This window comes from Osmerus mordax, chromosome 27 (genome assembly GCF_038355195.1).
Source record: "Osmerus mordax isolate fOsmMor3 chromosome 27, fOsmMor3.pri, whole genome shotgun sequence".
Classification (NCBI taxonomy): Eukaryota; Metazoa; Chordata; class Actinopteri; order Osmeriformes; family Osmeridae; genus Osmerus; species Osmerus mordax.
The window spans coordinates 4,350,589-4,364,659 of record NC_090076.1 but is presented as its reverse complement, the minus strand read 5'-3'; the positions used below and the strand labels follow the sequence as shown (position 1 = coordinate 4,364,659).

The window sequence follows — 14,071 nt, the reverse complement described above, 5'->3', positions numbered from 1 at the left end:
ACATTTGACAAGAATAAAGAATAATAATGTTTTCAAACAGTAATGTCTTTATACTGAAACACTTTAAAAAGAAACTATTTCATATTGAATATGAAATTCATCATGATTTAAAACATTATTTACAAAAGAAAAAGACAGAAGGAACATACATTGAAACAGTTCATTTGTAGAGAGCTGTCTGGTGAAGGAATAAACACTAAAATCAGTGTGGCTATATATATATATATATATATATATATATATATATATATCGTGTAGTATATATAGGTATTACTAAGTACAAGTTGTTGCTCTAGTGAAACTCCCATCACTATTAGTTGCTATCTTCAAAGCTGCCATTGCTGCTGCATGAATGGAAGCGCATAGTGCTCATGGGATCAGACACATATCCTAAGGGAGAAAGCATAAAACAGTCACAACAAAAAATGTACTAAGCCACATACAGCACAAATCACATTGCTTATATGAACTGCACTCCATCAAATGTGTTCAAAATATGATGTTTTACAATAAAAAAGGAAAAGGGATATGTTGTTTGAGTTAAACCTACCATTTCGGTCAATCGGGGGAAACTGCATATTCTTCCGTAGTTCCTCCAATGATGATCCTTGTGAAGAATGTCGTCCCTCACTAAATTGAAATTAAATAATTAACTCTACATCTACTTAACTTAAACATGAAACATGAATATTATGATGTTAATAGTTTATGTATGAATTGCAGCTGAAAATCAAAACAAGTATTTACACATTTAACTATTTCAGTGATATTTAGAGTATTTCAAAATATATTTGTATCTTTACCAACCAATAGTACAACAATGACAATATCAATAACATAACTACAATATTATCTAATTCCGCTGATAGGACAGTGCAACAATAACAACATCATATCTGAAGTGCTGCATTGTAAACCCAATTGGTTGGGTCATATTTTGTACAATGACTCCTCCGAACAGTTAAAGATTCATGAGGTTGATTTTGATGCAACGGGATAAACATGTCTGACGTCCACAGCTAAATCTAACATGACCTGTGTTTTGGTAACATGATAAACTAGAAGCCAACAACCACTCTCACTTTCTATGCAAGCGGATACAACATTGCTGTCATTTTTGATCCACTGCCAGGGAATTTCTGTCAGTAAGGCACCTTAGCAGTACAGCATAACAACAACCTCTAGTTACTGTGTCCATAGAGACTGTTACCAGGATTTTTATGTCTATTGTTTCTGCACACACACTTGAGCACAGAAGTGCACTCACCCACAGGCGAGACACCAGTGGAGGCCTTTCGTCTTTAGTGAAAATGCCATGCATGTTTTATTGCATTTGGCGGCTTGTTTTCCTTGCACTGTTTCCAGGCAACTTCACTACCAACTCTTGCAATAAAGTATCTGAAGTGTTCTACATGTTTTCTGGTCAAACAATAAACAGTGAGTCTCCTATCACTTGGACAAAGCTCCTGTTTACCACTACAGGCCCAGACATGAGGTCTCGAGGGTTTCTATTCCTGGCCCAGAACACTAAACAAAGTCATGTATGGGTCTCTGAAATGATTAACATTGCAATGATAACACAAAGACCCACAGGTCACCATGCCCTCATAGAGCATAAGTCTTAACCTCCTTCTTTGACTATTCCTGAGCCACTCTGGCTGTGTTGTTTAGGCCTGTGTGGAGATTGAAGAGTCTTTAGTACCTCTGTGTCCAGACAGCATAGGCACGGGCATTGAGAGCATACTCTAGCTCAAAACGTGAGCGCAACGCCGCCACGTGACTCCGGCCTGGCCCACCCCTCGCCAGGCAGTCCGAGGAGGAGGAGGGAGACAGGGAGCCACTGCTGTTGCTGGAGGCTGGGGACATGAGCTGTGGAGTGAGGCACACAAACATTCACACACACACACACACACACACAGATGTACAATTTACAGTATTCTTCAGAATGTTCTAGAAACACACCAGTGATCTAACGCAGAGAAGATACTGTAGTCATCAACTTCTAAAATGTATGCTTTTTCACTGAAGAGTCCCTCTGACAGACTATTTATTTGCATAGTAAGGTCTGGAAGGTCACAGCATACCTCAACATTACACAGGCATTCTTCCAGGTTGGTGACCACTTCAGAGAATTCAGGCCTATCCTGAATCAGATAAACAAAATAACAATTAGCTCCACACACACAAACACCAAAGCACAGCTGTGTTCTCTCTGACTCTGTCGGGTCATTTCTCTCCACCCACATATGAAGCAAAGGTGAACTGTGCTTCAAAGGCTGGCTTCAGATCTGCTTGTGCACTCTCTCTCTCTCTCTCTCTCTACTGCGAACAAAGACAGACTCACCATCGGGCTTGTTTAATAATATATAATATATTCTCAACAGACATGGCATCTGCCTGCTGTTGTCACTCACCAAAACCAAAAAAGGAACACAGCTCTCAACTCTTGTGCATTGTTATCTATTTTTGCTTTATCTACTTAAAAAAATAAAATAAGATTTGTATATGTTTATTGTATGCACCTTCCTATGGAAGCAAATCGTTACCAAAATTCAAATGCAAATGCATTTCCAGAAATGCATTTGCATTTTAAGAATGTGGCTGCATTATTTGACTCATAAATGAAATTCGTAATCAATCATTCTATTTGCATTTAAATTTTCTTCTTCAAGAGTGCTCAATCTTTCACTTAATTAAAATGAAAAAGAAATAGCCATTTGAGATTTAATTTTCAAAACATGCCCCAGCAAATAGATACCAAAATTCAATTTGAAATGTAAAATTTGAAAATTAAAATGCATTTCCAGAAATGCATTTTCATTTTAAGAACGTGGCTGTAAAATCGTGACCACAATTCAAATGAAAATGCATTTGCAGAAATGCAAAATGAACGAAAAAGCATTCTGAGCGGCGCAGCAGAGTGACGTCAATAGCCGCTCTTCTTCTGCTCCCTGCTGACCGAGCTATCCATCTTGTTCGGTAGGGGGCGGTGTGCACATCTGCATTGCATTACATTGCAAATGTTCCGGGAAATTGATTAAATTGCCGGGTCTTTAGAGGACGCATCACAGACTGAGCAACTTGATGTCAAACAATGACTAAAACAGTGGCAGAGCTACTATTAATGTGTAAATCTGTGACGGCAGAGTATACAGCCAAGCTCTCTATGACTTGTTCTTCTCGGTCACGGGCATCAGACTCAGATATATTATTAGATTCTACCTGTTCAGCTAATTCTAACAGTGTTTGCACAATTTGAGGGAGCGCCATGGTCTGTGATGCGTCCTCTAAAGCAGCGGTCCCCAACCTTTTTTGCGCCACGGACCGTTTTCATGTAAGACATATTTTCACGGACCGGCAGAACGGACTGGGAGGAAAGATAGGCCCTGGACAGCTGCGCTGCTAATGCATGTACATTCTGGGTTTGATGTGATCCTAGTTAGTGACTTCCACACCTAATGCGAGCGCGCGGAGCGCTCGAGAAAAATAGTTTAGCTGATTTGAGCGAAAAATAGTTTTTGGAGTTTTATGTAAAATAAACAGCCGTTTTTTCAATTGACCCATCTTTAAGTTTCTTAGCCTGGTTTTCCATCGTTATATTGTTACTAGCTAGCTTTCGATGTGTCAGTCCCACTGTTGTGTGTGACTATAAGCTACGACAGTGACACCCGAAGTGCGTTCCTTATATCCAGTTCAGGCCTATTCCATAATTTTGTTTGATTGCTGTCACGGCAGAAAATCCCGCTTGATGTTGGAAATGGAAGCAGGGTTTTCAGTGCTTTAGTGGCGATCTCAGGATAGCCTTCATCCAAAACACCGATAGAGTTGTTGTCTCAAACAGGCTTCATTGAGTGGTAACTATCACTTGTCATGTGTCAAGAGGAAGAGACGCGCATGATACCGTTCAATAAAGCGTTAAACCGTTAATTTTTCAGAATAAAACGTCTTTCAGACTCTGATAATCAATTAAAAGGAAATAATGTTATTAATTATTTTTTGTGCGGCCCGGTACGAAATGACCCAAGGACCGGTACCGGTCCGCGGACCGGTGGGCACCGGTTAGGGAACGCTGCTCTAAAGACCCGGCAATTCAATCAATTTCCCGGAACATTTGCAATGTAATGCAATGCAGATGTGCACACCGCCCCCTACCGAACAAGATGGATAGCTCGGTCAGCAGGGAGCTGAAGAAGAGCGGCTATTGACGTCACTCTGCTGCGCCGCTCAGAATGCTTTTTCGTTCATTTTGCATTTCTGCAAATGCATTTTCATTTGAATTGTGGTCACGATTTTACAGCCACGTTCTTAAAATGAAAATGCATTTCTGGAAATGCATTTTAATTTTCAAATTTTACATTTCAAATTGAATTTTGGTATCTATTTGCTGGGGCATGTTTTGAAAATTAAATCTCAAATGTCTATTTCTTTTTCATTTTAATTAAGTGAAAGATTGAGCACTCTTGAAGAAGAAAATTAAAATGCAAATAGGATGATTGATTACTAATTTCATTCATGAGTCAAATAATGCAGCCACATTCTTAAAATTCAAATGCATTTCTGGAAATGCATTTGCATTTGAATTTTGGTAACGATTTGCTTCCATACCTTCCTGCCACAGTAAATTATGTGTTTGTGTTAACTTACATGGCAATAAAAAAAAATTCTGAGTTTGAAATGCCCTACTTTTATATTCATAATCTACATTCATTACATATAACCTATACGTGTTTTCTATGGAAAAACAATACTTTTACAAGACCTCTAATTATCTACCTGGACTGCAAGTCTCAAGAAGTTTAAAACAACTATGTACTCTTATACACAAGTCGCATATGAACTATGTGAAGAACCCTCAGAGTCTTGCGATGATGAATGCGTGAGAACCCAATCTCAGAGCTCTGCCTTTGCAGGACCCTGAAAAAAGAACAGGCCTTGACACAGTTTCGGACAGAACAAGAGAATCCAAACATGAAATTATCTGAGCTGGTCTGCGGATAAAAGCACATCCATAATGTCCATAAGCGAATCCATCTTACTGTCAAGAGAGGCAGTTGGTTGGCAACCCTAGCAAACAGACCAGGTTCACCTTGGGAAGTATGGAAAACTGTACCAACATGCATGACTGTCTAATGATGGTTGTAATGAGGGGTTGTAAACATTTTCCATCCATAGGTTTCATCACAAGCCACCACAGGGGGGAGCGACTTGCTTCTATGAGACGTTGATTGTGTGGAGTCATGCGATAGCTTAAGCATTGGGGAATAAGGCTGTTCCGTTCATTAAAGCCTCATCCGCCTGAGCTAGCAGCAGACTCAGCATTCACCACAGCCTAAAAATACGCCTCAGGTCAGGTGTTATGCTAATGCTGCCACATCAAATAATGTTGTGGGGATGATTGAGATCTGTGAGATAAGCTTTAAGGATAAAGGGGTGTGGCACCAACCTCTGGACATACATTCCAGCCTCTCATCAGTAGACCGGAGATGGGTTTGGGGATGGAGTAGCCAATAGGAGGCCTGATGTGATGGTAGGCCATGTCTGCTGCTGCGGCAGCTGGTATGAAGAGACAAGAGATAAGTTAATCCAGAACACATCTGTAGTTCAGACACATACAGTAGATATTTACAGATATTCAAAATGACAGCTTCAAAAAATCCATACACAATATTTCATATTAACATATATTTGTCATCTGTTTAAATTTGAATTTAGAATTTATTCAATATGAAACACATAAATATGAAATTTCTAGGACTATTCAAAACCCTGACTGCTGAGGCATGTGTGGTGTGTCTGCATCACTTCTGCACACAATCAGGGGGCCGCAACAGCCTGGTCAGGACCACCAACAGCGGCCCCCCACTCACCTAACACTGCGAGCGCAAGGACCCTGGAGGAGGAGAAAAAGAGCGAGGACGGGTCGGGCAGAGGCTGATGAGGCACACCTGGCCCCAATCACTCCAGATCAGCTCTGCCATGAAAGAACCTGACAGGTGTGTGTGACGAGAACTGGCAAGTGGACTAATTCCTGCACGAGCCCTGAGATTGTAGTCTATCCACAGATTCCACCAGAGTTGCCCAACTGCCCGGACAACACGGACTGTTAGCAACCTCTCTTCTCCCCGAGGGCGCCTGATTACAAACACTGTCGGAGCTCTCCCTAACCTTCCCCGATGCGCTCTCCAATTGATCCTCAGTTTTTAAAGTCCTTGAGTTCTCCAGTCACAGTGTTGTGTCGCTCATTTTGCCGCCACAGTACGTTGATGAAATGTTTAAGTGCATTGACTTCCTGAGGTCTGTGACCCATCAACATCTCCCATATCATGATGTGGTTTTGCGATCTTATTAGTGGTCACTGTCCTAAGATGATGATGCTACAAACACTTTGTATTGTAATGTATCTCAAACTGTTGTATGATGATAAGTAACATGTTGAAATCAATGCTAAACAGAGATGTTCAGCCAAATACTAAACCTGAGGACTTGAAAGTAGATGTACTCCATGTGCATAAGACTTTTTTTCAGAATTTTGTTATTGGTAAATATAGTCATACTGTGTGTAATGCCTGAAGCAACTACAACATACTTCCTCTGATTACTGTCTGGTGCTCAAATATTCTACAATAGTGTTTGTATGTACAGATGTTTTTTTGCATGTGTGTACATACAATACTTGTGCAAATATGAATTCAGGATTTACCAGGTTTGATATGAGCGAAGGGGATCTCTCCAGTGAGAAGCTCCCACAGACACAATGCGTAGCTGAACATGTCGGCCTTGACGGTATAGCGGGTGCACTGGGTGAACACCTCTGGAGCCATCCAACGAAGGTTCTAGAAAGCAACACAGCCAACAGCACGACCCAATTAGTGACACAAAACGCTATGCCTGGCAGAACATGACTTCCTCGTAGAAGCAGTAATAGCTAAACTGATGGTCAAGTGTTCTGTAATGATGTATCAGGATATTGAAACACATTCTTAATCCGATAAAAATCCTTCTAAGTTGAATTTTTCTTGTTAGGCAGGAAAAACGACACAAACCCCTGGCTGCTTGGTCATGTTGTCTTCATCTACAGACAGCAAGAATCGGGATTCTGAGAAGAAAGCGGGTTCATTTTCGACACTTACATTGCCTGGTTCATTTCATAAACATTGAATAGCTGTACACTGCAATGTCTACTCTGGGTTGTTTATTACATTTCAATATCATTACATCATATACAACGCCCCTGTCAAGCTTCACCTCCAAAATCAGCCACCACAGCATGTCCATCTTCATAAAGCAAAATGTTGTGGCTGAAATAGACAAATGACGCCAATCACTACAGCAATATCACCCCAGCCATTTAGTTATCAGATTACGTGACAGTCCTGGAGGCAGTCCCCACTAACCTGTTGAGGTCCCTGTGTATGATAGGCTGGACAAGGTTGTGCAGATACTCCATGCCCTTGGCCACGTCAATGGCAATGATGAGCTTAGACTGCAGATCGATGATCCTGTCCGTTGACACAGCATTAGAGGAACAAACACTTGGAAGTGAATCAATGGCCGTCGCCAATCACTGACAGAACTTTATACAGATCAATACGCTCAGTCTACAGACCGCACCTACACTCAGTAACACTTCATATGGATCAATAAGGAAGTGGGGAGAAAGAGCGAATAGTGTGGATACACTGCCATGAAAGAAGGACTGAAGTCATACATTATGAGAACAGAGAATAGCAATTTGGGAATCACAGTACAAACAAATGCCTTTCGTCCTGCAACATTTAAGGCAAAACCCCTGGCTGTCTTCTCATTAGATGCTCCATGACCTGACCTGATGTAGTTTAGGGATCTGTATCACTGTCATTGACGGGTTTCATTTACGTAAGTATTATAGCGGTGCACATGAATGTGTGTGACAAATCCTCACCTCTTCTGCTCATGTAGCAGGGAGAAAAGGGAACCCCCCGACACATATTGGGTGACAATGGCAAATTTGCTGGGGTCATCAAGACACGCCCCCATAAACTGAATCACACAGGGGTGGTTGAGTCGGCAGAGGATTGAGACCTCACGACAGAACATGTCCACATCTGACTTGGAGCAGTAAGTATTGGCTCGATACCTACATATGAAAAATAGGGTTGAAAGACTCATGGTTCAGTTAATGGGAGACAGAAAAGCAGTGTCGATATATTTACCTTTTGATGGCAACTACCTTGCTCTTGCACTTGCCTCTGTAGACCTTTCCAAATGACCCTGTGAGAGAAGAACATTGAACTATTAATTGTCATGCCTCCATGACAGAAACAAATACTATATAAAAAAAAAAATCACATTAAAATAAGAATTAATGTAGTCTGTGTGTGTGTGTGTGTGTGTGTGTGTGTGTGTGTGTGTGTGTGTGTGTGTGTGTGTGTGTGTGTGAGAGTGCGTGTGTGTGTATCCACTTATTAGAATTAGTTTTTAGGGTAGTGAGTTTCCCTCGTTTATCCTGTGAACTGGGCATTCTGCCAGTTCATATTATGCAGGTGTCCTTTTTAGACATTGTTTGGATAAGCATTTCAAAATTTCCCAAAAATAAATGTGCTTTAGGTATAGACTTTCATCTTAATTTGAAGGTAGTTACATCTAAATTGGGTGAACGATGTAGGAATTAAACCCCATATTATATTTGGTCCCCGTAATTATAGGGGCTCAAAAGTAATTGGACAAACAAATTAATTAAATTGTGAGTTTGAATACTTGGTTGCAAATCCTTTGCAGTCAATGACTTCCTGGAGTCTGGAACACATAGACATCACTAGACGCTTGGTTTCTTCCCTGGTGATGTTCTGCCAAGCCTGTACTCCAGCTGCCTTTAGTTCCTGCTTGTTTTTGAAGTGTACACCTTTACTTTTGCCTTCAGCAAATGGCATGCACAATTGGATTCAGGTCAGGTTCTTGCAAAACATTCCACATCTTCTTCGCCTTAAAGTATTGGGTTGTTTTCACAGTATGCTTTGGGTCATTGTCCATCTGCACTGCAAAGCGCCGGCCAATGTGTTTAGAAGCATTTGGCTTACTCTGAGCAGATAGTACTCTGCCCTAAACACTTCAGAATTCATCTTGTTGCTTTTGTCAGCAGTCACGTCATCAATAGGGTGTTATTTAGTGTAGACATTCAATTTCAGGGTAGTTGCATCCAAATTGGGTGTATGGTGTAGGAAAGAATGCTCTGGTGACCTTAGTAACACAACTACATTTTGTACATAAATTAATGTGTTTACTGATGTCAAAACCACCCGCACATAAAAAATTAGCTAAAAACTCTCAACACCAAATCAGCTACGACATTTGTTTAGTTCGTGTTGTTTAAAAACAATTTACATTTATTTTATGATGTGCAAAGGTGACTAGAATTGATGATGTGGAGGTTGAACAAGTACTTCAGAGATGACAGAGAATTTCAATTGTGATCTGAGAAATATAGGTACCAAAGCCACTGATAAGAACTGTAATCACTAGCTGCATTATGGGCACTGCACTATCTATAAATACAGAAATCTGTCTGTCACTGACATAATTGCGAGCACTGTGCCCTATCTATAATTCCAGGCATCTGTGTGTGTGTGCCCCCAATTTGATCATGGGCACAGTGCACTATCTATAGTTCAAGAAATCTGTATTTGTGTGTTTCACTGCCATCTTAATCACCGACTGCATCATAGGCACTAATTACACAACATCTTTATTTAAAATGTAATTAAATGGATTGATTGAACAAAAAAATATTTTTAGGATTTTATACTTTTGGATGGTTAAACAGGCACCAGGTCAATTTGAATCGGGAACATAAAAACCTTAATGTTGAACATAACAGGAGGGTTAATAAAAACCTATTGTGTAGAAAGACATATGGTCTAAACTCCCGACAATACAGCCTCAATTACCTGAGCCTATGATCTCATTGAACTCCAGCTCTGAGAGTTGCAGGTGGAAGTTGGATGGAAGGCTGGCCCTGAGGAGAAGAACATCTGCCTTCTCTGAGAAGACAACATTGTCTTTAAGACCTGAATGCACACCAAGTGATCCATTCTCCCCTTAACACAATTGTTCTGCAGTAGATTTCAAGATAACAGTTGATTTAGCAACAATAAGACTGAGATGACAAGGACTTGATGTTTTGGGAGAGTTCATGCTTCACTCCACTACCTTTGGTCATGCTCTTGATCTTTCCCAGGGGAGATGGGACTGACACGTAGGAGCCATCTAACAGGGATGACAGGAGACACAAACCAAACATGTTGTTGAATCTACTGTTAGGGCCCCTCCTCTCCAACCTTTAAATGTAGAAAGGGATAGACAGCACCAGTGGCTATAGCCTAGAATCCTTTACCCCCTCCTGGCTGAGAATACTCATTGCAGGGAGAGTCATCTTGGGGGCGTTTGTAATGTTTGAGCAGAGTCACTATGGCATCATGACCTGAATTACAAGAACACACAGAATAACACAAGGGTCATAGAAACTTCTGCTTCAGCGTCCCTCAAGTACCGAATCAAAACACTGTGCAAGTTTCCATTGGCCAGTCCCAGCTGTTAGTGACGGTGTCTGACCTTTCTCGTAGGCCCACATGAGGCAGGTCTGTTCGTCCTTCTCCCCGCTGGACCTGCTGGGGTCGCAGGCCACCAGGTTCATGTCTGCCCCACTGTCCAATAGGAATTGCACCAGGCGAATGTGGCCGTGGAAACAAGCGCTGTGCAGGCCTAAGTGGAACGAGGTGCAAGGCTGATGACGGGGCAAACTGTTGACTCATAAGATGACGTGGTCATCATTTTTGCTTGTTTGGCTATCGGGAGAGTACACATGCATCATTAGGGTCAAAGGTTATCCACCATGGATAAATTGAACCCAGTCTCTCATCCAGCGTTTCCAGGTCTCTCATCTGTGTAGATCTTAATGAGTGATTTGTGTTGCTTTCAATGTGTCCCGATGGGAAATGCAAATAAAGGTATTTTTTCACCTGTGTGTCCGTCTCTGCCTTGGTGGTTAATACTCAAGGCATTCTGGCTGAGCAGGAACTTGACCATCTCCAGGCTTTTACCATAGGTGCAGGCGCTGTGGGTCACAGGCAAACACTCACATGACATGCACAGGGAGGTTAAATGACAATTCTGTAACAGGGTCTACCTGTGAAAGGCAGTCTCACTGAAGATGTTCTCTTTGGACAGGCTCTCCATACCGGACAGCTGAACAATCTCCTTCACCACTTCAGACTTGCCATTGTAGCAGGCTCTGACGGCACAGTAGATAAAAGTTACAGTGGAGACAAACTGTACCATGTAGAAATCTTCTACCATGTGGATAGCTTCTATCTACATTTGCACCTCTCAGACTGTATTGACCCCAGAGCCCACTCAACTCACGTAAACTAATCCCCAATCTGTTTGACCTCACAAACAGTGTGACTAATGATCGATTCATTTGTTGAATAAAAATGTGTCAACTCACAGATGGAGCGGTGTGTCGCCATAGATGTTGACTGAGTGTGGCTGCAGCTCGAGGTTACTCTGCAGAAGGAAGTGCACCACCTCCTGGTGGCCAAAACGTGCACAGAAGTGCAGAGGGACGTGGTCCTCATTATCCTGGGCATTCACTTTGATGTTTGAGGAGGAAGAGGAGGATGGGGAACTAGTTATTTGGCTGCTACATCCAATGAGGCACTATTATAAATACTATCACATTAAGTGATGAGTTGTGATTCCCCCATGTCAGGCTTGGTCTTCCCTACCCTAACTCTCACCGTCAGTCTTGCTTCCCTCCCCCAAGAGCAGTTTGACGATGCCAAGGAAGCCCTTGGCTGCGGCCAGGTGAAGCGGCCTGTCTCCGACCTCCCCACTCACGTTCACATCTGCTCCAAACTTCAGCAACAACTTCGCCACCTGAAACAGTTAAAGCAGGGTTGAAACCTCTCCGTAGTCTTGGTCTTGAAAAAAGAGATTTGCGTGCTTGAATGCTTTTATAATGGTCTTCAAAACGGGCCAAATAGATAGTGATGTTCATCAATTCAGGTCATTGGGACAAAAGTCAAATTTACCTGCTCATGGCCATAGTAAGCTGCTATGTGCAGGGGTGTAAAGAACACAGCATCCTGAACATTGACATAGGCTCCATGCTGGAGAAGTATATCCACAGCCTAAACAGTGAAAGTGTCATTACAGCCACAGCCCAAAGTGTGTGATAAAAATTAAATGACATAAAAAAAAAAAAATGTGCATCAACAGCTGCATGGAATTGTATTCTTGTGCCTGGAAGGGGGCGGTGCCCACCTCATGGTGCCCAGCTACAGTAGCTATGTGCAGGGCAGTGAGGGCTCCATAGCCAACCTGCTGAATGTCTGCCCCTCCATGGAGTAAGGCAGTCACTAGCTCTGCATTGTCCTGGGAGAGAACACAGCTGGGGCTGAAACACGAGTATTGTTGGGACACAATACACCACAAATTGAGCTTTATTGATGCAGCTCTATCTCCACCGTGTGGGGAGATAGAGAATGCTCACCTTACCAAAAGTCAAACAAGAATATTAAAACCAATTCATTGATTTGAACGGAGTCTGACATTATTATGAAGGCTTTCAGTTCTGAAGGTGAATGTCCTTCTTGACTTTCTCACCTTAAAGGAAGCAAAGTGTAGGGCAGTGAATCCATTCCTGGAGAGTCTAGATGGACGTAGACCCTTCAGCATGAGGGTCCTGATATGAGCTTTGTTTCCTGGTTGTTAAGATACATGGGATAATGTAGCACCACACCTCTAAATCTAAATATAACAAAAAGGCTTAGGTCCAAAGTGCAGTACACACAGTGTAATGTTTTGCTAAAGGGTTATTATTAGAAAGGTAACTTGGTACGTACCACCACATATGCAGCAGAGATGTAGAAGGGACAGCCCAGTCTCTGTACGGTAATTCAAATTCACCTTCTGGAAAGCCTCATCAGAGCTGAGACAAATTAGAAAAACTTCTTTAGCTTTCATGTGTTTTACGTTACAAAATCCACAACTTACATTTAGAAATGTGATGAGTGGAAGTGAAACGTATTTATGACAAGAGGCAGATATAAAACATCAAACTAATAAACACAACTATTCTTCCCTGGACAGTTTATAGTTTCTTACCTGAACACGTATTTGAGCTCTGTGAGTTCAGTTTCTTTGATATGTATGTCATCCTCCAGCCTCTCAATGATCACAGAGTAGGACTCACTCACCTTCTTCTTCCACTCATCTTCACAGGCAGGATGGGTGAAGGTTAGCCGTGTAAACATATTATACACGTCCCAGCATAACATTTAGCACAGAATGTTGAATGTGTTGCACATCAATGCATTATCAAATACGTATAATACGTGCCATTGTAAAGCTTCTATTGTTTCCACTTTCCATGAACACTTGTTCATGCCTGAATGTTACTGTATACTTTGCTTCAGAATATTATATGTTGAAGTCAATTAAAGTAGTCAATATACCCAATAGCAAACGATTCGATAAACATGGCAGAAAAAGCTCATGGACTAACAGGTCCTTATATAGAAGTCAAAAGATAACAAAGTACTCAAGCATCCACAAACATAGACACCGTGCTATTACCTGTACACGTCTGAGTCGGTCGTGATTTATAATTTCCCATTGAACTTGTTCTTTTCTAATGTTCTATATTTGGTGAACAGGAGTGGAAAAGCAGTAACACCCTGTCTCCGTCACAACAGCAAAGGGCCAGATAAAGGGGGATTGTGGGCTAAAAATAAACATCTCTCATTGGAATGTCAGACAACTATGACAACTGATCCCCTCTGTATTTGTGTGTGTGATACGAATATAAGCCTTTTTTTAAACAGCATTGGTTACTTACTTTCCAGGTTTTGCCTTTTGGTGGCATGACTGTTCTTTAAGTGCAAATGTGACACAACCTCTATATTCAGGAGGGATATCGGCATACCATAATGGCCTTGATGTGTCAGGAAATAGCTAAACGTTGGCATAACTCAGCGAACAGCCCTACTCACAATAGGGCATCAGTTGAATGCAGTAACGAAAAAAAAGAAAA

At 41.6% G+C, this 14,071-nt stretch overlaps 1 protein-coding gene across 1 annotated transcript; it reads right to left on the bottom strand.

Annotated features, from left to right (window-relative positions):
* Positions 1 to 257: 257 nt before the first annotated feature.
* tnni3k (TNNI3 interacting kinase) lies at positions 258 to 13,654 on the bottom strand. Its single transcript, XM_067230275.1, has 25 exons — positions 13,615 to 13,654; positions 13,144 to 13,252; positions 12,882 to 12,967; positions 12,643 to 12,740; positions 12,301 to 12,411; positions 12,069 to 12,167; positions 11,775 to 11,913; positions 11,483 to 11,627; positions 11,162 to 11,266; positions 10,995 to 11,089; positions 10,588 to 10,737; positions 10,370 to 10,456; positions 10,186 to 10,242; positions 9,924 to 10,016; positions 8,193 to 8,250; positions 7,922 to 8,116; positions 7,395 to 7,499; positions 7,246 to 7,298; positions 7,044 to 7,096; positions 6,701 to 6,833; positions 5,444 to 5,553; positions 2,085 to 2,144; positions 1,703 to 1,869; positions 551 to 630; positions 258 to 390 (listed from the first exon to the last, which is right to left on the bottom strand). The coding sequence occupies exons 1-25, from the start codon at positions 13,652 to 13,654 to the stop codon at positions 314 to 316; spliced, it is 2,505 nt and encodes an 834-aa protein (XP_067086376.1). The 3' UTR covers positions 258 to 313.
* Positions 13,655 to 14,071: the final 417 nt, after the last annotated feature.

Excerpts from the sequence above, each read along its gene's own strand:
- tnni3k (XM_067230275.1), bottom strand. The coding sequence starts at position 13,654 with ATGGGAAATTATAAATCACGACCGACTCAGACGTGTACAG. Across the intron at positions 11,628-11,774 it reads GGAGGGAAGCAAGACTGACG|TGAATGCCCAGGATAATGAG; the intron begins GTGAGAGTTAGG and ends CAAACATCAAAG. Across the intron at positions 10,457-10,587 it reads CATGTGGGCCTACGAGAAAG|GTCATGATGCCATAGTGACT; the intron begins GTCAGACACCGT and ends CTTGTAATTCAG.